This window comes from Fringilla coelebs (genome assembly GCF_963513975.1).
Source record: "Fringilla coelebs genome assembly, chromosome: 28".
Taxonomy (NCBI): domain Eukaryota; kingdom Metazoa; phylum Chordata; class Aves; order Passeriformes; family Fringillidae; genus Fringilla; species Fringilla coelebs.
Window position 1 is genome coordinate 4,735,638 of NC_140054.1, and position 27,284 is coordinate 4,762,921.

The 27,284-nt window shown below is 52.4% G+C and overlaps 1 protein-coding gene across 1 annotated transcript in view; it reads left to right on the forward strand.

Annotated features, from left to right (window-relative positions):
- The window catches only part of CSMD2 (CUB and Sushi multiple domains 2), a gene marked incomplete at its 5' end in the record, with an annotated part of 252,580 nt that extends 225,714 nt beyond the window's left edge, over positions 1-26,866 (forward strand). Inside the window, 21 exons of the mRNA XM_084222825.1 lie at positions 1,115-1,309; positions 3,453-3,626; positions 4,475-4,648; positions 6,651-6,824; positions 7,689-7,877; positions 9,514-9,687; positions 10,879-11,061; positions 12,251-12,427; positions 13,865-14,044; positions 15,528-15,701; positions 16,696-16,869; positions 17,638-17,711; positions 18,832-18,943; positions 19,381-19,560; positions 20,809-20,874; positions 21,628-21,789; positions 22,796-22,908; positions 23,491-23,578; positions 24,326-24,464; positions 25,442-25,616; positions 26,794-26,866. Coding sequence (XP_084078951.1) covers positions 1,115-1,309; positions 3,453-3,626; positions 4,475-4,648; positions 6,651-6,824; positions 7,689-7,877; positions 9,514-9,687; positions 10,879-11,061; positions 12,251-12,427; positions 13,865-14,044; positions 15,528-15,701; positions 16,696-16,869; positions 17,638-17,711; positions 18,832-18,943; positions 19,381-19,560; positions 20,809-20,874; positions 21,628-21,789; positions 22,796-22,908; positions 23,491-23,578; positions 24,326-24,464; positions 25,442-25,601 — 3,062 coding nt within the window. The 3' untranslated portion in view covers positions 25,602-25,616; positions 26,794-26,866. The remainder of the gene's footprint in view (positions 1-1,114; positions 1,310-3,452; positions 3,627-4,474; positions 4,649-6,650; positions 6,825-7,688; positions 7,878-9,513; positions 9,688-10,878; positions 11,062-12,250; positions 12,428-13,864; positions 14,045-15,527; positions 15,702-16,695; positions 16,870-17,637; positions 17,712-18,831; positions 18,944-19,380; positions 19,561-20,808; positions 20,875-21,627; positions 21,790-22,795; positions 22,909-23,490; positions 23,579-24,325; positions 24,465-25,441; positions 25,617-26,793) is intronic.
- Positions 26,867-27,284: the final 418 nt, after the last annotated feature.

Below are 27,284 nucleotides of genomic sequence, written 5' to 3' on the forward strand. Positions count from 1 at the left end.
AGAATGATAATAAAATCTTGTGACTGACCAGACAGTCTGAGACTGCTGGACTGTGATTGGCCATTAATTAAAAATAACCACATGAGACCAATCAAAGATGCCCCTATTGCATTCCACAGCAGCAGATCATTATTGTTTATAGTTCATTTCTGAGGCCTCTCAGCTTCTCAGGAGAAGGATTTTTCATAAAATATGTCTGTGACACACCCCTCATCAAAAACCCACTGTTCTTGGGGGGGTAAAACCTCACTGAACCAACTCTGTGTGCCATTTTACGTGTGCCATTCCCCATGTGCCATTTCCGTTTGCCTTTTTTCCCTTGTGCCATTTCTGTGTGCCATTCCCCATGTACCATTCCCATGTGCCATTTCCCCGTGTGCCATTTCCCCGTGTGCCATTCCCCATGTGCCATTCCCCATGTTCCATTCCCCATGTTCCATTCCCCATGTGCCATTCCGTGTTCCATTTCCCATGTGCCATTCCTGTGTGCCATTCCCCATGTGCCATTCCCCATGTGCCATTCCCCATGTTCCATTCCCCATGTGCCATTCCCTGTGTTTCATTCCCCATGTGCCATTCCATGTTCCATTCCCCATGTTCCATTCCCCATGTGCCATTCCCCATGTTCCATTCCCCGTGTTCCATTCCCCGTGTTCCATTCCCCGTGTTCCATTCCCCGTGTTCCATTCCCCGTGTTCCATTCCCCATGTGCCATTTTTCATGTGCCATTCCCTATGTTCCATTCCCCATGTTCCATTCCCCATGTTCCATTCCCCATGTTCCATTCCCCATGTGCCATTCCGTGTTCCATATCTCATGTGCCATTCCCCATGTGCCATTCCCCATGTGCCATTTTTCATGTGCCATTTTTCATGTGCCATTTTTCATGTGCCATTTTTCATGTGCCATTTTCCCTGTGCCATTCCCCATGTTCCATTCCCTGCGCCATTTTTCATGTTCCATTCCCCATGTTCCATTCCCCTGTGCCATTCCCCCTGTGCCATTCCCCCTGTGCCATTCCCCCTGTGCCATTCCCCATGTTCCATTCCCCATGTTCCATATCCCATGTGCCATTCCCCATGTTCCATTTTCTGTGCCATTATTTCCCCCCCAGCCGTGACGTGCCCCGACGTGGGCAGCATCGCGGTGGAGCACGGCCGCTGGCGCCTCACCTACGAGGTGCAGTACCACTACAACGCCCAGCTGATGCTCATCTGCGACCCTGGCTACTACTACACGGGCCAGAGGGTCATCCGCTGCCAGGCCAACGGCACCTGGAGCATCGGCCAGCCCGTGCCCACCTGCAAAAGTAAGAGCAGGGGCACCCCAGGGTGGCACCGAGGGCTGGGTTTGTGTCTGGGCTCAGCAAACGCCAGCCCTGAGGGTTTCAGGATGGTGCTGGTGGGTGGCTGTACCTTTGGGTACAGGATGGGATGGTTTGGTGCAGGTTTTGGGAGGAAATGATCCCTGGGAGGGAAGAGAGGGGGTGGGATGGATTTCACAGGGCTGGTTTTGTGTCTGGGCTCAGCAAACGCCAGCCCTGAGGGTTTCAGGATGGTGCTGGTGGGTGGCTGTACCTTTGGGTACAGGATGGGATGGTTTGGTGCAGGTTTTGGGAGGAAATCATCCTTGGGAGGGAAGAGAGGGGTTGGGATGGATTTCACAGGGCTGGTTTTGTGTTTGGGGTCGGCAAATGCCAACCTCGGGGGTTTCGGGATGGTGCTGGTGGGTGGCTGTACCTTTGGGAACAGGATGGGATGGTTTGGTGTAGATTTTGGGGAGGAAACCCATCCCTGGGAGGGCGGGAAGGGGCTGGGATGGATTTCACAAAGCAGCATCACCAGGGGCTGGTTTTGTGTTTGGGTTCAACAAATGCCAGCCTCAGGGGTTTCAGGATGGTGCTGGTGGGTGACCTTTGGGTACAGGATGGGATGGTTTGGTGCAGATTTTGGGAAGAAATCATCCTTGGGAGGGCAGAGAGGGGTTGGGATGGATTTCACAGGGCTGGTTTTGTGTTTGGGCTCAGCAAATCCCAGCCCTGAGGGTTTCAGGATGGTGCTGAATGGTGGTACCATGGATAACCAAGGAGATGGTGCCCTTTGGATACAGGATGGGATGGTTTGGTGCAGGTTTTGGGGAGGAAATCTATCCCTGGAAGGGCAGGGAGGGGCTGGGATGGATGTCCCAGAGGAGCTGTGGCTGCTCCATCCCTGGAAGTGTCCCAGGCCCTGTTGGAGCAAACCAGGATAGTGGAAGGTGTCCCTGCTGTGGGGTAGAACTTACTCCTGAGGCAGAGACAGCAGAGCTGCTGGGAGGGAGTTGGGATGCAGGGAGATGCCTGGATGTGATTCCTGGTTTAATCCCAGGGATCTCAGGCCCTTCAGCTCAGCTGTTGCTGTGGGGTCCCAGCAGCTTCTCTGTCACAGCTGCTCTGAAGTCAGGGCTTTTAAGGAGGAAAAATAAAGAATTCTGCTGTCAAGCCTCAGCTCTCACACGAACACCAGGTTTACAAGGGTAACAGTGTCACCTGCAAATCAAACCCAACGGGGCACACCAGCAGCTCTCAGTTGTTCTGACACCACTGCTGTGCTTTGCATCTCTCCTTTTGTCAGAGGTGGAGGGTTTTTCTCTCCAAGTGCAGACAGAGGCAGCAAAACCTCTCCTTCCCTGCTGCCTGCCTTTGTTTGTGGAGCTGTGACTGCTGGCGTGGGTGACAGATGTACTTTTCCCCCTGCCAGCTCTTCCTCTGGATCTGGGAGCAGGAGCCTGACCTCCTTTTGTTCCCTCAGCCTTATTGCCACCTAAATCCAAGTGACAGGATCTTGGCAGTGCCCCGAGGTCAGGAGCACCCAGCAGGAGCTCTGGAGGGTTGGCAGAGCTTGAAGGCAGAGAAAATGAAGATAAAATCAAGAGCTGGAGTTCTGAGGGGGAGTTGGGTTTGCAGAGGCTCCTGCATCCCACAAACCCAGCTGGGATCTGCAGATCTTGGGATTTCAGCTTGTGGGGGAAAGCTGGGGGTCGCTTTTAATGAGGAACTTTGTGCCATTCCAAGGTCAGGTTGGACAGGGCTTGGAGCAGCCTGGCCTAGTGGGAGATGTCCCCACTCATGGCCTTTAAGGTCCCTCCCAACCCACCCCATTCCATGATTCTGTGGGACTTCTGGGAATCAGGCTTAATGACAGAAAAATATTCCTGTGGGAGGAAGTTCTGGTGTGAAAAACTCCTTTGGTTCCTTCCCAGCCTGTCTTTAGTGCATCCCTTGTGTCCTGAAACATAAATATTAACAGCTCTTATTTTTGTCTCCTCATTAACATGGTTCTGGAATTATTACAATTCCTGGGATTATTTAATGAACTTTCCCACTCCAGCAACAACTCCTGGTGCTGTGCCTGGATGAATTCCTCCAAAACCCAGCTTGTGTTGTTCTCACTATCCTTTGGGATCTGTCCTAGTTATCTCCTGCGGGGACCTGCCCACCCCTCCCAACGGGAACAAGATCGGGACCCTCACCAGCTACGGGGCCACTGCCATCTTCTCCTGCAACACTGGCTACACCCTGGTGGGCTCCCGGGTCAGGGAGTGCATGGCCAACGGGCTCTGGAGCGGGGCTGAGGTCAGGTGTCTGGGTAGGTTATCCCTGGGGAGCTCCCACGGCACCCACGGGTGTGGGGAAGGCTCCTCGGGAGGGAACGGGGGATTTGGGGACTGATCCCCACCCTGTGGGGTTGGAAGTGGGTGTAAAAGGGAGGCAGAGTTGGATTCCTGCATCCTCGAGAGGGCACAGGGGATTTAGGGACTGATCCCCACCCTGCAGGGTTTGAAGTGGGTGTAAAAGGGAGGCAGAGTTGGATTCCTGCATCCTCGAGAGGGCACAGGGGATTTGGGGACTGATCCCCACCCTGTGGGGTTTGAAGTGGGTGTAAAGGGGAGGCAGAGTTGGATTCCTGCATCCTTAAGGTGTGAGGGGTTGGGAGAGTTTTGGGGTGGGGATGGTGGTTTGTGACAGCAGAGTGTTGAGGTAACAGCCTGGAGGTGAAAGAGAAGGGGTTTGGATTGGATTTTGGGGTGGATTCTTCGCTGTATGCAGCGTGGTGTGGATTGCCCAGAGAAACTGGGGCTGCCCCATCCCTGGAAGTGTCCAAGGAGAGGTTGGGCAGGGCTTGGAGTGACCGGGGATGGTGGGAGGTGTTCCTGTGGACAAACCCTTGCATTCCCTTCCAACCCAACCCAGTCTGGGCATCTCTAAACTCCATCCATGCCCAGGGAAGCTGTGCCTGCTCCATCCCTGGAAGTGTCCAAGGAGAGGTTGGACCTGGCACAGTGGAAGGTGTCCCTGTTGAATCCTTGCATTCCCTCCAACCCAACCCAGTCTGGGATTCTCTTCACCCCAATCCCGCAGAGATCCGGGCGATGCCTTTTGGGGGACGCCTCTGACGGCATCTCCAGCTGATTCCTGCTGTTCTCCCCCCTCCAGCCGGGCACTGTGGCGTGCCCAGCCCCATTGTGAACGGGCAGATCAACGGGGAGAACTACAACTACCGCGGCAGCGTGGTGTACCAGTGCCAGCCCGGCTTCCGCCTCATCGGCATGTCCGTGCGCATCTGCCAGCAGGACCACCGCTGGTCCGGCAAAACGCCTGTCTGTGTGCGTAAGTACTTGTCATTGCTTCAGCCTGGGGGACATTCCTGCCACCAGGGCCTGGGAGGGGCTGGGGAAGGGGCTGGGCAGAGCTCACACCCCGAGGTGGAGGGGGGTTGAGGTGTGGGGTGGCCGTGCACGCATGTTCGGGGAGTTGTGCTATTGAGACTCCGTTTCCTTCATGGAGGAAAAAACTTATTCTGTATTCACGTAACTTTTTAATGTTCATGCAGGAAAAAACTTATTGTGTATTCACATAACTCTTTTTTGTGTAGTTTTAATCACACACCTCATGTGTGACTCCAGTTGGTTGGTAGTTTTCTTGCCAGTTACTTTATTGGTTAGTGTCCATCAGATCTTTCTATTCTTAAATTCTTGTGTGCATCAGTACTTGTCATTCCTTCATCCTGGGGGACATTCCAGCCAGGAGAGCCTGGGAGGGGCTGGGGAAGGGGTTGGGGAAAGGGCTGGGCAGAGCTCACACCCCTCAGTGAGGTGTGGAGTGGCCGCGCACGCACGTTCGGGGAGTTGTGCTATTGAGACTCCGTTTCCTTCATGCAGGAAAAAACTTACTCTGTATTCACATAACTTTTTAATGTTCATGCAGGAAAAAACTTTTTCTGTATTCACATAACTTTTTAATGTAGTTTTAGTCACACATCTCATGTGTGACTCCAGTTGGTTGGTAGTTTTCTGGGCAATTACTGGTTAGTGTACATCAGATCTTTCTATTCTTAAATTCTTGTGTGCATCAGTACTTGTCATTCCTTCAGCCTGGGGGACATTCCAGCCAGGAGGGCTGGGGAAGGGGCTGGGGAAGGGGCTGGGCAGAGCTCACACCCCAGGGTGTGGAGTGGCTGTGCACGCACGTTCGTGGCATTTTGCTATCGAGACTCCATTTCCTTCATGCAGGAAAAAACTTATTGTGTATTCACATAACTTTTTAATGTTCATGCAGGAAAAAACTTATTCTGTATTTACATAACTTTTTAGTGTTCCTGTAGGAAAAAACTTATCCTGTATTCACATAACTCTTTTTTGTGTAGTTTTAGTCACACACTTCATGTGTGACTCCAGTTGGTTGGTAGCTTTCTGGCCAGTTACTTTACTGGTTAGTGTCCATCAGATCTTTCTATTCTTAAATTCTTGTATGCATCAGTACTTGTCATTCCTTCAGCCTGGGGGGACATTCCAGCCAGGAGGGCCTGGAAAGGGTTGGGGAAAGGGCTGGGCAGAGCTCACACCCCTGAGGTGTGGGGTTGCCGTGCACACACCTTTGGGCTGGTTTTTTATCAAGACTCCATTTTCTTCATGCAGGAAAAAACTTATTCTGTATTCACACAACTCCTTTTTCTGTAGTTTTAGTCACACACCTCATGTGTGTGCTGGAATTGGCTTTGCCTGGGAGTTGCCAGAGCAGCTCCTGTGCCCTTCACCTCATCCTGAGCCAACAGCAACCTCAGGGAAAAAAAAATTTAAAAAAAAATCTTCACTTCAGGGATTTGGAAGTAAACTTCTCCCACAAAGTTTCTCGTGCTTGGGCAGATTTCATCTCTTCAGGCCCTGTGCTGGAATTCTGATTTTCCTCGTATTTTCTCTCTTTTCCCTCTGCTTCCAGGTGTAACTTTTCCCTGCAGGGAGCAGCCAGGACTGGCATGGGGAAAGAAGGAGAGAACAACAGAGTTTGGGATGCTTGGGGTGGGGTTAAGAACTGGAGCTGGGATTTTTGGAGAGGGATATGTGGTGTAAATCAGTGGGATCCTGGCACTTGGCTGCCTGGGGAGGGATGCAGGGAATTCCTGGATGCAGGGAATTCCTGGCACCAATAAAACCTACAAAAATCCCTTTCTCTCAATGCCATCCTGTACCTCAGCAGAGCAGGCCCCAAGTCTTTGGCTTTTGGGATTGATGCAGGGGTTTTGATGCTTTCCCACCTCCAGAACTTTTTCCAATGAATAATCCACTTTTCCTCCAGGAACAAACCCAGTGACATTTCCATTTTGTCCTTGCAGCCATCACCTGTGGCCACCCTGGCAACCCCCCCAATGGCCTCACCCAGGGCTCCCAGTTCAACCTCAACGACGTGGCCAAATTCCAGTGCAACCCTGGATTCCGCCTGGAGGGAGCTTCCCAATCCCAGTGCCTGGCCAACGGGCAGTGGAGCAGCACCCTGCCCTCCTGCCGAGGTCAGTCTGGGATCCTTCTCCAGGATCCCAAGCCAGAAATCCCTGGAAACCACCCAGGGCATGCTGGAGATCCCAGGGATGCTGTAAATCCCTTGGGATTTTCTCACCCTGCTGTGTTCTCCGAGGTGTTGGAGTGTGTTGGAAAAAGAAATTTGGGATCAGATCCAAATTTGTCATCAGAGGGTGTTAAAGGCAGGCACAGATCAGATCAATTTTGGGATCAGATCCAAATTTGGGGTCAGAGGGTGTTAAAGGCAGGCACAGCCCTACAGACACACCCAGGTGGTCACAATCCATGTCCATGGAAAATCAGGATCTCTCCTCTGCTCCCCCTGCTCCTCCTCTTGTCCAACCTCCTCCTTTGTCTTCCCAGGAAATATCTTCCCACAGCTCTGAGCAGAGCCCTCTTCCCTCTTTCCCCATGGGATCAGCACTCAGGTTCACTTCCCAAATCCCCTCCCTGCACTCCCTCCCTCTGCATTCCCCTAATCCAGGATCTCTGGCCATGCTGGATTATCACTTATTCCCTGCTGGATGATGGAAATCCAAGTTTGGGATCAGTTATTCCCAACTGGATAATCTAAATCCCAATTTGGGGCTGGAGATCCAGCTCTGCTGCTGGGTGAGAACCTGCAGCATTGCCTGGACTCCCTTTTTCCCCCCCACTTTTCACAAGAAATTTTTCCACTCCCACCCTCAAAAATCTCAGAGAGGGTGGAAAAAAAAAAAAACCTTAAATCAGAGCATAAAATCTTCAACCTCCCACCTTTTTCCCTGCTCTTTTGGAGAACCCCACATTTTTCTGCCTCACCTTTTGCCTCCCATTATTTTTTTTGGGGGTGTTGTTCTGTTGTTTGTTCGCAGTTGTGAACTGTTCTGACCCCGGGCACCTGGAAAACAGCGTGCGGCAAGTGCAGCCGAGCGGCCCCCACAGGTTCAGCTTCGGCACCACCGTGTCCTATCAGTGCATCCATGGATTTTATCTGTTGGGAACGCACGTCCTGACCTGCCAGGGCGACGGCACGTGGGACAGAGCCCTCCCCCAGTGCCTTTGTAAGTGGCCCCAACCCTCCCTGTCCAGCCCATCTCGTGTGGGGTTAGCAGGATTTGTCAGGGAAAATACATCTTCACCTCCACTCTAAAAAAAAAAATAAAATCCAGGTGGGAATGGTCCCAGTGGTTTCAGGAGTTTCTCAGGGGTTTGGGGTTGGGGAGAGGATCCTGCTGGAGGCATTGGCTGTGTAGGGATGGGTGGATCCTGAAGGATTTTGGGGTTTGAGAAGAGGATCCTGCTGGAGGGGGTTCTCTGTGTAGGGACAGGTGGATCCCGTTGGATTTTGGGGTTTGAGGAGAGGATACTGCTAGGGACATTCTCTGTGTAGGGACAGGCAGATGCATCTTAGCAGTTTCAGGTGGAATCCCAATGAATTTTGGGGTTTGAGGAGAGGATCCTGCTGGAGGGGGTTCTCTGTGTAGGGACAGGTGGATCCTGATGGGTTTTGGGGTTTGAGGAGAGGATATTGCTAGGGACATTCTCTGTGTAGGGACAGGCAGATCCTGTTGCATTTTGGGGGATTCCAGGTGGAATCCTAATGGGGTTTGGGGTTTGAGGAGAGGATCCTGCTGGAGGGGGTTCTCTGTGTAGGGACAGGTGGATCCCGATGGATTTTGGGGGGTTTCAGGTGGAATCCCAGTGAATTTGGGGTTTGAGGAGAGGATCCTGTTAGGGGCATTGCACCATTTGTAAGGACAGGTGGATCCCAATGGATCTGGGGGTTCCAGGTGGAATCCCGATGGGTTTTGGGGTTTGAGGAGAGGATCCAGCTGGGATGGTGCAGGTGAAGAGGGCAGGAGCAGCTCTGGAGCACAGGGGAGAGCTCACCTGAGTGAGTGGAAACTCACCTGTGCGGCTGAGGTTACACCTGAGTGAGTGAGTCCCAGTCTTGCACTGGGAATTTAGGATCCAGAGGGGATTTTAGCTGCCTCAGGAAGGTGCAGGCAGGAGCAGCCCCACCCCAGCATGACCAGTTTGTCCCTTTGGGCACTAAACCAGCTTCAATCCCATTCCCTTCCCTCGGGAACTCTGGAAATCCCAATTGGCTTGAGCTGTTCCAAAGCTGGGATTGTTCCTTTTGTTTTTTCCACGTTTATCCCTCCACACCAAATCCTACCGAGCAGTTTTGGGCACATTTTCCTTTCCTTTTGTCCTGTCCTCACTCCTTGCATGGATCCTGGGGAGTTGGTGAGTGATGATCCATGTTCCCACAGCCAGGAGGGAATTCCTGTTAAAACCCCAATCCCAGGCTCCCTCAGCCCCCTTGAGCACAAGGGATCTCCTTCCTTAAAACATTGGGATTTGGAGGATTTGTTGGCCTTTGGAAACCCAAATCAGTTTTACCACTGATTCCTTGGATTCCTGGGGTTAAAAGTTTAAAAAGAAAAGGAGACTTTCCCATGCTTTTGTTTCCTGTGTGTTGAACTTCCCCGTGAGGGTGGGGAGGACTTGGCACACATGCCCAGAGAAGCTGGAAGTGTCCCCATCTCTGGAAGGGCTGGACAGGGCTTGGAGCAACCTGGGATAGGGAAAAGCATCCCTGCCCAGGGAAAGGATCGGAATTAACTGAAGTTTAAGGTCCCCCCAAGCCAGAATTCCGAACCCCCGGGGGCTGAAGCTGTGTCTCTCTTGCAGTGGTGTCGTGTGGCCACCCCGGGTCCCCTCCCCACGCGCAGATCTCGGGGGACAAGCACACGGTGGGCTCCGTGGTCAGGTACAGCTGCCTGGGCAGGCGCACGCTGGTGGGCAACGCCACGAGGATGTGCCAGCTGGACGGGCGCTGGAGCGGCTCCCTGCCACACTGCTCGGGTGAGGGGGACACTGCAGGGTCACCCAGACACCCTCAGCTGGCCATGGTCACCTGTTCATGGTCACCCAGACACCCTCAGCTGGCTGTGGTCACCCAGACATGGTCAGCTGGCCATGGTCACCCAGACACCCTCAGCTGGCCACGGTCACCCAGACACCCTCAGCTGGCCATGGTCACCCAGACACCCTCAGCTGGCCGTGGTCACCTGTTCATGGTCACCCAGACACCCTCAGCTGGCCATGGTCACCTGTTCATGGTCACCCAGACACCCTCAGCTGGCTGTGGTCACCTGTTCATGGTCACCCAGACACCCTCAGCTGGCCGTGGTCACCCAGACACCCTCAGCTGGCCATGGTCACCTGTTCATGGTCACTCTGACATGGTCAGCTGGCCATGGTCACCCAGACACCCTCAGCTGGCTGTGGTCACCTGTTCATGGTCACCCAGATACCCTCAGCTGGCTGTGGTCACCCAGACACCCTCAGCTGGCCGTGGTCACCCAGACACCCTCAGCTGGCCATGGTCACCCAGACATGGTCACCTGTTCATGGTCACCCGGCCATGGTCACCCAAACACAGTCAGCTGTTCATGGTCACCCATTCGTGGTCACCCATTCATGGTCACCCATCCATTGTCATCACCTCCAACCCATTGTCAGCTGTTGTTTGTGCCTTGAGGAGGAGGCACCTCCCTTCCCTGGACTTCCCCAACCCTTCCCTTTTCCCCTTTTTTCCCCTTTTTTCCCCTTTTTTCCCCTTTTTTCCCCTTTTTTCCCCTTTTTTTCCCCCTTTTTTTCCCCCTTTTTTCCCCCCTTTTTTTCCCCCTTTTTTTCCCCCTTTTTTTCCCCCTTTTTTTTCCCCCTTTTTTTTTCCCCCTTTTTTTTTCCCCTTTTTTTCCTTTTTCCCTCCCTCCCATGCTCCAACACCTCCTTGTTCCCTGAGTCCCAGCTGCTCAGGCCTGGCTTGGAGCACGTGGGAATTCCTTCATGGAGGGGAAGCACCCCTGGAGATTCAGGATTGGGATCCAGGAATTGTGGCCGTGTTTGCATCCAGCTCAAAACCAGGAGGCTCCCGGAACCGGGGAGTGTTTAATTTGGAATTCCACTGTTCTGCTGGGGGTGGAATTCCCGATGAGGGTGACAAGAGCCGCCGTCCCTGGTGGCTGTGGTGACTCTGTGCTGTCCTGGCAGGGGGCAGCCAGGGCGTGTGTGGCGACCCCGGGATCCCTTCCCACGGCATCGGGCTGGGGGACGCCTTCGACGTGGGCAGCGTGGTGAGGTTCAGCTGCGAGCCCGGCTACTCCCTGCGGGGCTCCTCCGAGAGGATCTGCCACTCCAACGGCTCCTGGAGCGGCACGCAGCCCGAGTGCGAAGGTACTGCTGGGACACGGCCCCGGGGCTGCCCCGGTGTCCCTGGAACTGCCCCGGTGTCCCCAGGGCTGCCCCGGTGTCCCCAGGACTGCCCCGGTGTCCCCAGAGCTGCCCCGGTGTCCCCAGGGCTGCCCCAGTGTCCCCAGAATTGCTCTAATGTCCCCAGAGCTGCCCCAGTGTCCCCAGAGCTGCCCCGGTGTCCCCAGGACTGCCCCAGTGTCCCCAGAATTGCTCTAATGTCCCCAGAGCTGCCCCAGTGTCCCCAGAGCTGCCCCGGTGTCCCCAGAGCCATTCTGGTGTCCCCAGAGCTTCCCCGGTGTCCCCAGGACTGCCCCGGTGTCCCCGGAACTGCCCCGGTGTCCCCAGAATTGCTCTGATATCCCCAGAGCCATTCTGGTGTCCCCAGGGCTGCCCCGGTGTCCCCAGAATTGCCCCGGTGTCCCCAGAATTGCTCTACTGTCCCCAGAGCTGCCCCAGTGTCCCCAGGACTGCCCCAGTGTCCCCAGAGCTGCCCCAGTGTCCCCAGAATTGCTCTAATGTCCCCAGGGCTACCCTGGTGTCCCCAGAGCTGCCCCAGTGTCCCCAGAACTGCCCCAGTGTCCCCAGAATTGCTCTCATGTCCCCAGAGCTGCCCCAGTATCTCCAGAGCCATTCTGGTGTCCCCAGAGCTGCCCCAGTGTCCCCAAAATTGCTCTAATGTACCCAGGGCTGCCCTGGTGTCCCCAGAGCTGCCCCGGTGTCCCCAGGACTGCCCCGGTGTCCCCAGGACTGCCCTGGTGTCCCCAGAATTGCTCTCATGTCCCCAGAGCTACCCTGGTGTCCCCAGAACACCGCCAGTGTCCCCAGAACTGCTGTACTGTCCCCAGAATTCCTCCGGTGTCCCCAGGACTGCTCAGAGTCCCCAGGATTGTCCTGATGTCCCCAGAACGGCTCTGGTGTCCCCAGGATTGTCCTCATGTCCCCAGCACAGCTCTGGTGTCCCCAGAGATGTTCTCATGTCCCCAGAATGGCTCTGGTGTCCCCAGAAGTGTTCTCATGTCCCCAGAGGTGTCCTCATGTCCCAGCACTTGCCTTTGCTGAGGACAGGCAATGCAGGAGGAGCCCCTCGGAGTCCTGGGGTTGGTTTGTGGTTTTAATTTAATTTGATTTGATTTGGATTTGATTTGGATTTGATTTCCCCGTTTGCCGGCAGTGATCTCCTGCGGGAATCCCGGCACGCCCAGCAACGCCAGGGTGATCTTCAACGACGGCCTGGTGTTCTCCAGCTCCATCATCTACCAGTGCAGGGAGGGCTATTACTCCACTGGGGTGCTGAGCAGGCACTGCACTGTCAATGGCACCTGGACTGGGACCAGCCCCGAGTGCACTGGTGAGCACTGGTGATGCCTCAGGTTCGGCTTTGGTAATTTACAGATCCTGAGCTGCTTTGGTGGGTGGGTCTGGGAGACAAAACAGTTCCTGCTCTGGCTGGGGACCAAGGACAAGTGATCCAAATCTCAACCCAAGAGCACAAACAACATGGGCTGAAGAGAGAAGAACAAGCAGGGTGGGACTTCATAACTGGACAATTAACCCCAAGATGCAAATGGAGCAGACTTTATAAAAATGTGAGACCTTGTAAGCAGTCATTCATTTTTGTGCCCATTTTGGTCCAACCTGGCTGGGCTCTTGTGCTGCCCAAGGTGGATCCATTCAGGATCCTTTTAATAAATCCCTGCTTTATTCTTTAGCTCTGTCTGCTCTCTGTTCTAGGGCAGCCTTCAGGAAGAATGGGATGGAATCCTGCCCCAGGGAGAGGGGAAGGATGAGCTGCCAGGCCCAGCTGTGCCCACATGGTGCCTTTTGGGGCCACCTAAAAACAGAAGCCAGACAAAGTTAAAAAGGAATAAAAATCACTTATATTTACTGAAGGGCCTTCAGTTACATTTAGGGCAGACAAAGTCCCCCAGGGGCTACAACCAAAAAATGGACAATGGGTCACAGGTTTCACACTTTTATAAGTTTGGGCCATTTGCACATTGGGGGTGAATCTGCCAATTCCAGCTCCAGCTAATGAAGTCATTGACCCCAAGTTTGCTCCCCCAACTCATTTTTGTTTCCATCTCTGGGCTCTGAGGCAGTGAGGTGTCCTTGATTGCCAGGCCTGGAGAGGAATTGTTGTGTCTGCCCAAAATGGGGAAGCAGCAGCTCACACTGTGTGTGGAGTTTGGAGTTACACACTACAGAATTCCAGGATTACAAATATATGGAAAATAGAAAAGCTCAAATCCTAAAGCACCAACACACCAGTGCCACCCTGAGAAACTCTGCCAGAGCCTGGCCTGGCCCCAGCAGCAGCTCAGCCTGGGAATTCTGCTGGGATCTCATGGAAAAATCTTGATCTGGGGTTGTTTTTTCCAGCTGGATGGAGGGAGGTGTGGGATAATTTTGGGAGTGGGTTTTGGCTGAGCTGGGGGGGCTCTCTGGGGCTGCTCCTGAGTGTGACATTCCTGGGATGTGACCTCAGGGCAGGGAATGGGGTGGTGACAGAGGTGGATTTACATCAGAGGCAGTGACTGGGCTAAGTGGGGAGTGCTGTGGGCAAGCTGCCTTCCCTTCACCCAGGTTTGACCCTGTTTGCTTTAATGTTTAATGAGTGTTAATCCAGCTCCTTTCAAGGTCTTAATGAACCATTAAGCTCCAGCTTGTGCTACAAACCTGCTCCACATTTAACTGGTTAAATCCCACTTGGCAAAAACCACTCAGGACCATCACAGGCGTGGTTCCAGCTGCCAGAAATTCTCTTTTTTTTCCCCTTCTTTGGCAGTGATCAACTGTGGAGACCCCGGCGTGCCAGCCAACGGGCTGAGGCTGGGCAGTGACTTCACCTACAACAAATCCGTGGTGTTCCAGTGCACCCCTGGCTTCATGATGGAGTCAGACAGAGCAGCTGCCCTCACCTGCACCAAAGACCGCACCTGGAACGGCACCAAACCCGTCTGCAAGGGTAGGGAACCCTGCAGGTGTTGCAGGAGACAAGTTTGGGAGGCCACCAGAGTTTTCCCTGGAAGGCTGGCTGGGCGTTCCTCAGCTCCCTCATTCCACCCAAAGTTTGGCATTTGTCAGGGAGCAGCAACGCCTTGCTGTGCTCAGGGTTATCAATCTGTGCCTGGCAGGGAGGGAAGGAGTTGCTCCTCTCCTTCAAAGCCCAGGGAGTAAAGTGATTTTGCACAAGAACTCGGATCAAGCTCGGATGAAATATTGTGTTTTTCCAGCAGACGCTGTGCTGGCATCACCCAGAAACATCTGAAAAATGTTCCCTGCGAGTCTTTTCATTATTCTGAGATGGCTCCTGTGGTTCAGAGATAGAAAAGGGAAATAGGAAAGCAGTGGCTGGGCAGGCTGGATCTGTTTTCCTCACCCCCCAGTGCAGATAAAATGTGTGGCAGCATCTCTGCATTCCTTTAAAAATCTGGAAAATTCACCTGTCACGGAGCTGATATAAAAACAGGCCACATAAAAACCCTCAAATGCACTCCAGCTCCTTCAGAGGCTGTAAAGAGCAATTCTTCCTCTCCTTTTTCATTCTCTGCACTGAGCAAATGCTGCAGAAATGATCCAGAATGGGGCCAAGAGTCTCATTTGGAGGCACAGGTTTAGCTCCTCTGAGCTGAAGAGCAGAGTGCTGCAAAAATGTCATCTCCAAACACCCCAGAGTGGGTGAAAACCCGACAGGTTGTGGCTTCAACTGCTCGTCTGAGCCTCAGCCAGGTTGTCCAAAATGTGTGAATCTTTGGGGAAATCTGGGATGAGCTTTCACACCACGTCAGGGCAGATTTTTACCTTCAGCTGAGAACGAGCATTGACTTCAAAATCGGATTTGTGGAGATGGTGAGGGAAAAGTTCTTCCCCCAGAGGGTGGTGGGGACTGAGGAGGCTCCCCAGGGAATGGGCACAGCCCCAGGATCTCAAGGAATGTTTGGACAACGCTCTCAGGGATGCACAGGGTGGGATTTGGAGGTGTTTGTGCAGGGCCAGGGCTTGGACTGGATGATCCTCGTGGATCCCTTCCCACAGGATATTTCCTGATTTGGGATTGAGCTCCAGACTTTGAAGGGTTTGACCCCACTTTGTGCCAATCCTGGGAGATGCTCTTGGAGAGCAGGAGGTGACTTTGCTCCTACGTGGAATTTGCTTGTTAATGGAAATAATGAAGAAGTGGAGAGACCTGAGCCTCCTTTTCCTTTTTCCTTTTCCTTTTTCCTTTTCCTTTTTCCTTTTCCTTTTTCTTTTTCCTTTTTCCCCTTTTCCTTTTCCCCTTTTCCCCTTTTCTCCTTTTCCTTTTCCCCTTTTCCCCTTTTCCTTTTCCCCTTTTCCTCCTTCTTCTCCTTTTCCTCCATCTTCCCCTTCTCCTCCTTTTCTCCTCCTTTTTCTCCTTCTCCTCCTTTTTCTCCTTTTTCTCCTTCTCCTTCTATTTCCTTCTCCTCCAGCCATCACCTGCAGAGCTCCCCAGGCCATTCCCAACGGGAAGGTGGTGGGATCAGATTTCAGCTGGGGTTCCAGCATCAGCTATGCCTGCCTGGAGGGTTACCAGCTGTCCCTGCCCGCCGTGCTCACCTGCGAGGGCAACGGCTCCTGGAGCGGGGAGATCCCCCAGTGCTTCCGTGAGTAGGCACCTTCCCTCTTTTCCACCACCATTCTGCTTCAAATCCAGCTTTTTGGGGCTTTTCCCTGCTTTTTTTTCCAAGCTCTGTGTCAGTGGTTTGGCAGCTCAGGGTTTAGAGGGATCTTGCTGTCCTTCATGCCCCGTTCGTAAATGGAGTTTTCCAGCAGCTGGAGTGGGAATGTTTGGTGCTGTGGTGATGCTTCAGGAGTCTGGACCTAAAATCTGGCTGCTCTCCCACCTCCTTCATGGCCTGGTTTTTTGGGAGCCTTGTTTTGGCACCTGTAAGGAGGAGGCAGGGACACAGGTGGTCACTCCAGGGACACTGTTGGTCATTCTACCCCTGTGACAGAGGGGTGATGCCACATTTCGGATGAATCCAGGCATTTTCCACGTTCCTGCCAACAAAACATCCTCAGAACTGGGTGTTTGCCCTCAGTGACCCAATCTTCTCCAATCAGGACTCCTGGAACTGCCAAAAAATCCTTTGGCAAAGGGCACCGTGTCGCAGCAGAAGTTGGGAATGTTTTGTGAAGGCTGGGTGGGTTCGATACAACAGCAAACACCAAAAAAGAGAATTAAAAAAAGGGAATTAGCATCTCTTGGTGCTAAAGGCGGCTCTGAGTCCCTTTTCCAGCTACACAGTATCCATTTTCATATTAGATCCCACAAACCCCTCACTGTTCCTCACACCTTTCCCAGGATCCGGGATAATTAGCGGGCTTTCCGTCTGATACAGAGCCAAGGAACAAAGTGACACCGTGCAATTAGGGGAGAAAAAAGTGGGGGAAAAAAAGCAAATCCAGGGGAGAAGGTGGAAGTTAATTAACAACCATTGACAAAAGGAGATAATTACAAGGAATGCAGCCAGCAACACCTTCTGCCACCCCTGATTCCCGAGCTAATCATGGAGCGGACGGGCTGTGACAGCCCAGGATGGGATGTGACATTCCTGAGGGCTCTGTGGCCACCCCCTTGTCCTTTTGCCTTTGCAGCCGTGTTCTGTGGGGACCCGGGGACCCCGGCCCAGGGCAGGAGGGAGGACAGAGGCTTCACCTACCGCTCGTCCGTGTCCTTCTCCTGCCTGGCCCCGCTGGTGCTCGTGGGGTCGGCGCGGAGGTTCTGCCAGTCCGACGGCACCTGGAGCGGGACCCAGCCCAGCTGCATCGGTGAGGGGGGCCCAGCTGCAGGGGCTGGGGGCTCACGTCCCTCCCAATCCCAACCCCGTGCTCCCTGGAGGGCAGGGTGGGAGCAGAGGGCTGGGAGGAGGGCAGAATCACCGTGGTGCTTTGTTGCGGTGTTGTGAGGGTCCCCAGGACGAGGTGAGAGATGAGAATTGACTCCCAGTTCTCAGAAGGCTGATTTATTATATTATATTATATTATGATATGGTATGATATGATATATTATATTATGAAAATGATATCCTAAAACTATACTAAAGAAAGAGAAAGGAGACATCAGAAGGCTAATAAAATAATAAAAACCCATGACAGACTCGTCTGACACAGCTGGCTGGGATTGGCCATTGATTAAAAACAATTCACATGTTTGGATAAACAATCTCCAGGCCACATTCCAGAGGAGCAAAACATGGAGAAGCTGAAGCTTCCCAGGAGAAGGGATTTTTCATGAAATATCCCAGTGACAGTGCTTGGAGCTTGGGATGGTCCTTGGGAGCATGGTGTGGATGTGGGGAAGGGCTGTCCTGATCCAAGGTGTGTGTTCCCAGTTTTTCTCCTGTGGGATGAAGTGCCTCTGGTTGCTTCGTGCTGCAGCAGGCAGGGATTTAAGGAACAAGAAGATCCATGTGGTTTTCCTTGTCACCCTGTGTTCCTTTGGAGCCAAATCCCCCTTTGTGTTCCAGAGGTGCAGCAGGACCCGTGTGCCTGGAGGGCTCTGAGCCCTCCCATAAATCCCTTCCCTGTTTTTAACAGATCCCAGCCTCACCACGTGTGCAGATCCTGGAGTGCCTCTTTTTGGGATGCAGAACAATTCCCAGGGATACCAGGTATGGTTGTGGAAGAGAGGTGTACCACAAAGCCAGCCCTTGGCCTGGATTCACATGTTATCCCATGGATTCCTGTGCTATCCCATGGACTCACATGTTCTCCCATGGATTCCTGTGTTATTCCATGGATTATTGTGTTCTCCCATGGATCCATGTATCATTCCATGAGTTAATGCCTTCTGTCATGGATTCACATGTTTTCCTGTGGATTCACATGTTCTCCCATGGATTCATGTGTTATCCCATGGGATTCATGTGTCCTCCCATGGATTCCTGTGTCTTCCCATGGATTAGTATCTCCTTCCATGGATTCACTTGTTATCCCATGGGTTCACTTGTTCTCCCATGGATTCACATGCTCTCCCATGGATTCATGTGTCCTTCTTCCATGGAGTCGTGCATCTTTCCATGGATTATTTTGTCCTCCCATGAGTTCATGTCCCCTCTCACGGATTCTTCTGTTATCCCATGGATTCCTGTGTCCTTCCATGGATTCATGTCTCATCCTGTGGATTCCTGTCCCATCTCATGGATTCCTGTGTCCTTCCATGGATTAATGTCTCATCCTGTGGATTCCTGTCCCATCTCATGGATTCCTGTGTCCTTCCATGGATTCCTGTCTCCTCCGGGGAGCAGGACACCCCAGTGTGCTCCTTTAACCCTCCGAGTGTGTCTGCACAGCATTAATTAGGCAGTGCATTGTATCTGAAATTAATTACAGCACTAATTAATAGTTGCTGCTATTCACATTAATTCCCATTAATTTTCAGGCCAAATCCTGCAGGTGCTTCTGCTAATCCCATCTCTCATCCAGCAGGAAATCATTGAAATGGGGACAAAACTCCCACAGTGGCTCCCTTGGGGGTCTCCATTCCCACCCATTCCCTGCAGGGACAGTGGATGCCAGAGTGGATCTTTCCATTCTCTTGCTAATTAGTTACCTTAATCTTGGGGTTTAATTAATTAATTTTAGGTTTAATTAATTTGGCGACACCATAAGTGGGATTTTTGCTCAGCTGGGAGTGGAGCTGATCCTGTGAGGGGTGAGCTGGTGACAAGGGGATGGAATGAAGGTCTGGGAATTCCTGGGAAGCTGAGTGATTGTCTCCTGTTGGGACAGGTGGGGAGCATCCTGTTCTTCAGGTGCCAGAAGGGATATCTCCTGCAGGGCTCCACCACCAGGACCTGCCTGCCCAACCTGACCTGGAGCGGCGTCCAGCCCGACTGCGTCCGTGAGTCCTGGGAATGCCACGGGGAGCTGGGGCCCTCAGCCAGGCTCTGGACAAGGAATCCTTGCAGGAAATGTGTTGGATTTTAGGGAGAATTGGGGATTGCAAAGGCAGTTTTTAGTCTGCACCCACACCTGGCGCTCACTTCTGGGTTCAGAGGTGCTTCAGCATCTTTTGGCTTTGTCTTTTCCCCTTAAAAATGGGTGTGGCCAATCCTGATTTTTAGCTCATCATGCTGGAACCGAGTTCAAGTTTAGCCAGGAGCAGAAACCCAGCATGGGAAGCTCCTCTTTAATTCCTGCAGCTGGGAAAAATCCCCGTGAGCTGTGGTGTAGAAACTCTCCCAGGAGGGTTCCCCTGTTGCTGTCACGGTGTCACTTCTCACCCTCCCCGTGCCCACCTGGGTGGTTTCTCTCACCTGTTCTCCCTGTCCTCTCCAGCCCACCACTGCAAGCAGCCCGAGACCCCCTCCCATGCCAACGTGGGTGCCCTGGACCTGCCCTCCCTGGGCTACACCTTGATCTACTCCTGCCAGAGCGGCTTCTACCTCACCGGGGGCTCCGAGCACCGCACCTGCAAAGCCGACGGCAGCTGGACAGGGAAACCCCCCATCTGCCTGGGTGAGGGGCTGGCAGCACCAGCTGGGCCCTGAGACCCTCCCCAGACTCTCAGGTTGTAGAGATCCTGGGCCTTGAGGTGCTTCAAAGGTGGTTTTCAACCTGCAGATAAACCCAAGGTTCAGTTCTGGGGTCAGAACTCCAAGGAAGGAGGGGGAGGTGTTTTCGGCCATGATTTTTTTCCTTTAAAAGTTGTGGGATGGCCCAGTCTGATTTTCACTTGGTGGGAGGGTCTCCATCTTTGGTCTCCGCAGCAGAATCCCAGAATTTGGTTGGAAAAGGCCTTTGAGGTCATCAAGCCCAACCTGTGACCCAACACTCAGATGCCACCTCCAAAGAGCCACCTGAGGATCTTCTGGGCAGTTTTTTGAGTCTAGAACCACCTGCACAGGACAAAAATTGTTTATCTCCCCCACATTTTGCCTGCCACAGAGTCTTGGATGAGGAACATGTTCTGATCCATTGAAATGGATCCCTGTGGAGCAGGGTCACTCTGGACACGTGGGACTGGAGCAGAGGGAAAGGCAGGACAGGCTGGGGACAGTGGCTGAAAGGCAGAGAGGGACCTGGCTGAAAGGCAGGACAGGCTGGGGACGGTGGCTGAAAGGCAGAGAGGGACCTGGGGGACAGCAGCTGGCCATGAGCCAGGTGTCCCCACATGGCCAGGGGCACCTGGATCAGGGATGGAGCAGCAGGAGCAGGGAAGGGATTGTCCCCTGTCCTGGTGAGGGACACCCCGAGTGCTGTGTCCAGGTCTGGGCTGCTCCATTTGGGTCATGGAGGGGCTGGAGAGTGTCCAGGGAAGGGGAAGGAGCTGGAAAATTCCTGCTGGAGCTGAGGGGGCTCAGCCTGGAGCAAAGGAGGCTCAGGGGGGACCTTGTGGCTCTGCACAGCTCCTGACAGGAGGGGACAGCCCCAGGTTGGGCTCTGCTCCAGGGAACAGGGACAGAAGGAGAGGGAACGGCCTCAGGCTGGGCCAGGAGAGTTTGGGGTTGGATTTTAGTGAAAATTTCCTGCACAGAAAGGGGGGTCAGGCCTTGGCAGGGGCTTCCCAGGGAGGTTTGGAGTTCCCTAGGAAGGTCTGGACGTGGCACTCAGAGCTCTGGGCTGGGTGACAAGCCGGGCATCGGGCACAGCTTGGACTGTGTGACCTTGGAGGGCTTTTCCAGCCTGAGGAATTCTGGGGTGGGCAGTGCCAGCCCCCCCAGTCCAACCCTGACCAGCATTGCTGTGCTTTGCCCCCTGTCACAGCCGATGTCCGGCCCAGCGGGAGGCCCGTGGGCACCGCGCGGGAGCCGCCGCTCGCCAAGGCCTCAGGTGAGGGTCTGGGGGTCTGGGGGGCTCAGGGGGGCTCAGGGGGGCTCAGGGGGGCTCCTCCCCACGGACACACATCCCTGACATCCCCCTCCTGAACCCCCTCCCCTGGAAGCTGCCACGTGCCCCATCCTATCCCTGCAGAACAAACAGGATCCTTACAGGAGCTGGACGTCAACATCCATATCCCTCCCCCGAGCGTTTCCTTCCAGGATTTTGTACATTTGACCTTTTTTATTTGAAGTTTTCCTAATAAGTTTATTTCCTGAAGTTTATTTGAACTTTTCCTAATAGATTATTTTGGGGGTTCATTCATTTTTAAACTTTCCTTGTGTTTTTGGTCACAAGGGCCAAATTGAAGTCACTGGTTTTGGCTTTGTCACCCACAGTGATGGCACAGAGCGGGTGGGATTGAAGATGCTTAAAATACAAAATATTGTTTAAATATTAAATATTTAAAATATATGAAATAAAATATATACAAATATATAAAATATAAAAATATATAAAATATTAAAATAATATATAAATATTATATATGATAAATATATATTATAAATATATAATAAATATATATAATGAATATATATAATAAATATATAAAATAAAATATATAAAATCTAATTATTGTCAGTGAATTCAAAGAAAGACAGAAATCCTGCTCTGTTTTTTTATTTTTTTCTCCTGACAAAATGGAAATGCTGCTGGTTGGTATTTTTTTTTTTTTTTTTGCATCTCCCACTGCTGTAATTCCAGTGCCTGCGGATGTGTTTGCAAGGAATTCCCTGTGGAAAGGCTCCTACGAGTACATGGGGAAGAAGCAGCCAGCCATGCTGTCTGTCACCAGCTTTGACCCTGCCACCAGCAAGGTCAATGCCACCTTGATCGACCACAGCGGGGTGGAGCTCCAGGTGTCAGGTGAGGGACACGAAAATGGGGCCTTTGGGAGGGCTTGGCACTGGCACTGCCAGGGCAGGGACTGTCCCTGTGCTGGCACTGCTGGCATGCTGTGATAAAAGCCAGTTCTTGATTGGATAGGTCATATTTTATAGGATCATCAGAAGGTGTCAGGTGTTGTTGGTGGACAATACATTCACACTTAATTTATGGGTCAGTGCCTGGTATTTTGCACATCTGTCAAATTTCTCTGTTTTTTCTACTGATTCTCATGAGACAGATCTTGTTGTTTTATACTGGTGCACTTATTTTTCACTCTAGGAAAAGATTTTTGTGTTAATGAATCTTTGATACCAAGATTGTTTTCTCATGGGCACTTCCAGCCATTAATTTCAGCCTGATTTTATGAGGCCTTTCTTTTTTAATTTCTCTTCCTGTCTGTGACACCTCTAGGGCTGTGTCCAGTTCTGGTCACTCATGGCCAGAGAGACACTGAGGGGCTGGAGTGTGTCCAGAGAAGGGAATGGAGTTGGAAAAGAGTTTGGAGAACTCCTGATGGGGCTCAGGGGGCTCCCCACAACTCCTGACAGGAGAGGGCAGCCAGGGTGGGTCAGGTTGGACTTTAGGGAACATTTCTCCATGGAAAGGGTGGTCAGACCTTGGAACTGCCCAGGGAAGTTTGGAGTGCCCATCCCTGGAGGTGTCCAAGGTAGGACTTGGAGCTTTTGGGCAAAAATTAAGTGAGCTGGACTTTGATGATCCTTGGGGGTCCCTTCCAGCTCCTGATTCTGTGGGTGCTTCCTGTCCCTGCCCTCCTGGAGCACCAGGCTCTTCCTGATCCAGCAGCAGAACCTGAATATTAATTAAATATGGATTTGAGTCCTTTTCCATGTGGAAAATATTTTCAGCATCCTGGGCTGTGTTTCCCGGTGTCCACTCAAATGCTGACGTGGTTTTTCTGCCCTGCCACTCAAATATTTTAAGCCAGAATGACCCAGAGCTGACAAAAATCCCCTTTTTTTTCCAGGGATTTACAAGAAGGAAGATGTGCACCTGCTGCTCCAGGTGTACCAGATCATGGGGCCACTGGAGATCTTTGCCAACAAGTTCAGGAATGACAAATGGGCTCTGGATGGACACGTGAGTGCCCGAAATCCACCAGCCTGGATTTCCCTTCCCTGGAGCTGAGGGAGGGGACATGTGGCACTTCTCCAGCAGGTGACAGCTCCTCCTGCAGCTCAGGGTTGGTTTTATTGCCCTGGGGTTTGGAATCCATCATCTCCCAGATAATGCTGGAGGAGAAACCAACGGGATTTGTTCCATGTGGATGTTTTAGATCTGCTCAACAATTTGCTGGAAAAGCTGATTTTCCTTACTGGAGCCAACTCCTCACCCTCTTCCTGTGTCTGGGAGTTTCCCAAGCCCTTTAGGGATCCAATGGAGCTTGGAAAAAATGTGGATCCAACTGACCCATGGCCACTTTTTCCCCTCTCCCTCTGGAATCAGCAATGTCCTCTCCAGTTTATCACAAACAAGATTTTTTTAGCTTCTCTTCCTTCAAGACAGGAGAATTTTCAGCTGTTGGGTGGCAAAACTCCTTAAAAAATGCCAGGATTTTCTGGGCAATTGCATCAAATTGATGCACTTGGAAGGGGCTGGGGTGAGCTGGGTGTTAAATCCAGGGGAAAGTTGGATAAATCCGTTGATTTCCACTCTCCACAGGTCTCGTCGGAGTCCTCGAGTGGCACCTTCGTGTACCAGGGCTTTGTGCGTGGCAAAGGCTTCGGGCAGTTTGGCCTGCAGAGACTTGGTAAAATTCCTTGGATTTGCACTTTTCCCCTCGATTCCAGAAGCTCCATTTTGGTCTGGTTGGGGGTTTCCAGGCAGGGAATGTTTCTCCAATCCCTGGCTCGAATTTTCCGCGCTTTCCGAGTTTTGCTGGACTTGGTGTGAGGTTTGTGGGAGACAGCACAAAACAAACAGGACAAGGATAAAATTTATAATTTGGGAGCAAAATGAGGGATAACCAGGCTGCTGGAGGAGAGATTGGAAGCACAAACAACACCTGGATGGTTTTTTTTCCAAATTCCCAGATCCCTGCCAAGCCCAAATCCCATTCCCACCACAGCAAGTGTCTCCATCAGAAATCACAGAGGCTCTTGGGAGCTTAAACCACCCAAAGTTTAAGCTCCTAAATGCCTCTTAAAGCATGGTTTGAGCTCTTTAATCCCTCAGGATTGCTGGAATCTCGTCACCTTTATGGATGCTCGTTATTGCAGTGTTTCAGAGTCTCCTTAAAGCCCAACTTCATGCATCCAAGTTGGACCTTTTTGGCAAAATAAATCAATTTATAGCTCTCTTTAATTGCAGCTGTAAATAAATGATGAAAGCTAAGTTAGACTGCATCTCTATCCTTGCACATCCATTTTTAAATTCCATTTTCCAGCACCACTTCACTCATTTTGCTGCTGGTGCCACCTGTACTTTGAGCCAAGCCCTTTTCCCCCAGCAGGGGTTTGGAAATGTGGGAAATGTGTTCCTTTCTGCTGTGTTCCAGACATCAGCATGATGGAAAATGATCCTGAATCCATAGGCCACCACTTTGCATCCAACAGCAGCTCGGTGGCAGCCGCCATCCTTGTGCCTTTCATCGCCCTGATTATTGCAGGGTTTGTGCTTTATCTCTACAAACACAGGTGGGTTTGGGGCAAGAATCCCAAAAGATGAAAGAAATTCAGGGAGTTGAGAGAAGTATCAGTGAGCTGGGCTTAAAATCCTCCCCCTTTAGGGCTGGTTTAATTCAGGAGGTGGGACAGCAACAAAGAGGGTTTGGGAGACTGGGGGAATAATTCCAAAAGGTGAAAGAAATTCAGGGGGTTGATAGAAATATCAGTGAGCAGGGCTTAAAATCCTCCCCTTTAGGGCTGGTTTAATTCAGGAGGTGGGGCAAAAGCAGAGGGTTTGGGAGGTTATTGCAGGGTTTGTGCTTTATCTCTGCAAACATAGGTGGGTTTTGAGCAAGAATTCCAAAAGCTGAAAGAAATTCAGGGAGTTGAGAGAAGTATCAGTGAGCTGGGCTTAAAATCCTCCCCCTTTAGGGCTGGTTTAATTCAGGAGATGGGAAAATAAAGGATGAGGGTTTCTCTGGCCATTAATTAATCCATAAATGTGGATTTGTGGCCACATTGAGGAGGATAAAAAGCAATTCCCCCCCCTCCCCATGGCTTTGAATGTGGTGTAAATTCAGTTTTGTCCTGATCAATGTTACAAATGTTGCAAACCCCCGGCTGGATTTTCCTGCCCCATCCCCACAGCTTTCCCCCCGTCAGTGCCCTCCCTCAGGGCTGTCACCATGTTGTCTTGATTTTTTTAAGATTTTCTAAGCCTTCTGATGTTGGCATTTTTGTAGTGAGGTTTCTCACACACTTTCTGTAAATAACTCATTGTTCTGCATTCTTTTATGGAGGAGGGGAAATTTGATGGTCTGTTGGTTTGTGCAGTGTCACGGGAGAGGTGGCAGTGTCACCCTCCAATCCACTGTCGCTTTTGGAAAATAAATCTTAGAGTCAGAAAATAAACTTCCCTTTTTTCACCTCGAAAGCAGCGTCGTGTGTTCCATAGTTCTGTTCCTGTAGTGACGTCCCCTGTGTGGGTTTTGTCCCTGCTCCTGCAGGAGGAGACCCAAAGTCCCGTTCAACGGCTACGCCGGCCACGAGAACACCAACGTGAGGGGCACCTTTGAGAACCCCATGTACGACAGGAACCTGCAGCCCTCGGACATCATGGCTGGCGAGGCCGAGTTCACCGTCAGCACGGTGTGCACGGCCGTATAGCGCCGTCCGCACGCGGTGAGCGGGGCAGCGCCGGCCCCTCGGCGCCGTGGGGTGTGTGGGGCTGGAAGGGTTTGGAGTGTGGGGTGTGGGGGGCTGGAAGGGTTTGGGAGTGTGGGGTGCTGGAAGGGTTTGGAGTGTGGGGGACTGGAAGGGTTTGGGAGCATGGGGTGAGTGGGGAGCTGGAAGGGTTTGGAGTGTGGGGTGTGGGGGGAGTTGGAAGGGTTTGGGAGTGTGGAATGCAGGGAGCTGGAAGGGTTTGGGTGAGTGGGGAGCTGGAAGGGTGTGGGAGTGTGGAATGCAGGGGGCTGGAAGGGTTTGGGAGTGTGGGGGGCTGGAAGGGTTTGGGAGTGTGGGGTGCAGGGAGCTGGAAGGGTTTGGGTGAGTGGGGAGCTGGAAGGGTGTGGGAGTGTGGGGGGAGTTGGAAGGGTTTGGGAGTGTGGAATGCAGGGGGCTGGAAGGGTTTGGGAGTGTGGGGTGTGGGGGGCTGGAAGGGTTTGGGAGTGTGGAATGCAGGGAGCTGGAAGGGTTTGGGAGCGTGGGGTCCTGTGGGGGCTGGAAGGGTTTGGGAGCATGGAGTGAGTGGGGAGCTGGAAGGGTTTGGGAGCATGTGGTGTGTGGGGAGCTGGAAGGGTTTGAGATCATGGAGTGTGGGGAACTGGAAGGGTTTGGGAGCGTGGAATGCAGGGAGCTGAAAGGGTTTGGGAGCATGGGGAGTGCAGGGAGCTGGAAGGGTTTGGAGTCATGGGGGATGTGGGGAGCTGGAAGGGTTTGGGAGCATGGAATGTGTGGGGAGCTGGAAGGGTTTGGGATTTTGGAACATGGGGGACGTGGAAGGGTTCTCATGGGATCATGAAGTGCAGGGAGTTGGAAGGGTTTGGGATCATGGAATGCATGGAGTCAGAAGGGTTTCCATGGGATGAATCATGGATTGTGGGGAGTTGGAAAGGTTTGGGATCATGGCGTGTGGGGGTTTGGAAGGGTTTTCATGGGATCGTGGAATGTGGGGAGCTGGAAGGGTTTCCATAGGATTGTGGAATATGGGGAACTGGATCATGGAGTACAGGGAGCTGGAAGGGTTCTCATGGGATCATGGAATGCAGGGAATATTCCATCTGGAATACTCCAATTTTAGGATCCCAAGGCCACTTCCCCAGAATTCCCATGTGTCCTGACCAACCCCTCGCTCTCCCAGATTCCCGTGGCCGGTGTCCAGTGCGGATGACTGTCCCACCTCACCATCCATCCCTCCCTCCCCACCTCCCTGGAATTCCCGAGGGGCTGCTGGATCCACCTCCTCCATCCTGCTGGATCTCCAAGCCAAAGGTTCTGCTCCGGCCCCGCTCCCAGACCTCGGCAAGGCCTGGTGGTGGGAAGGCTTTCCCCAGCTGCTCCTGGAAGGAGCTTCCCAAACTTTGGGGAGAGGTTGTGCACAAGGTGCTGGATTGGTGGGAAACACCTGGATGGGGCAGGATGAGGATTTGTGTGTCTGGGTTTGGGTTTCTGGGTTATTTTTTGGTTGTGTTTTCTACCCCAGGGCTTGAGCAGAGGAAGGGTTTCCAAATGGGAGCTTTCCAAACCTTGGGAAGCTTTTCCCCTCGGTTTTCCTTTGGGCATTCCTGGCTGGATTTACAGAAAACACCTGGATGGGAAATCATCCCAGGGCTGGAACCGTGCTGGGAGAAC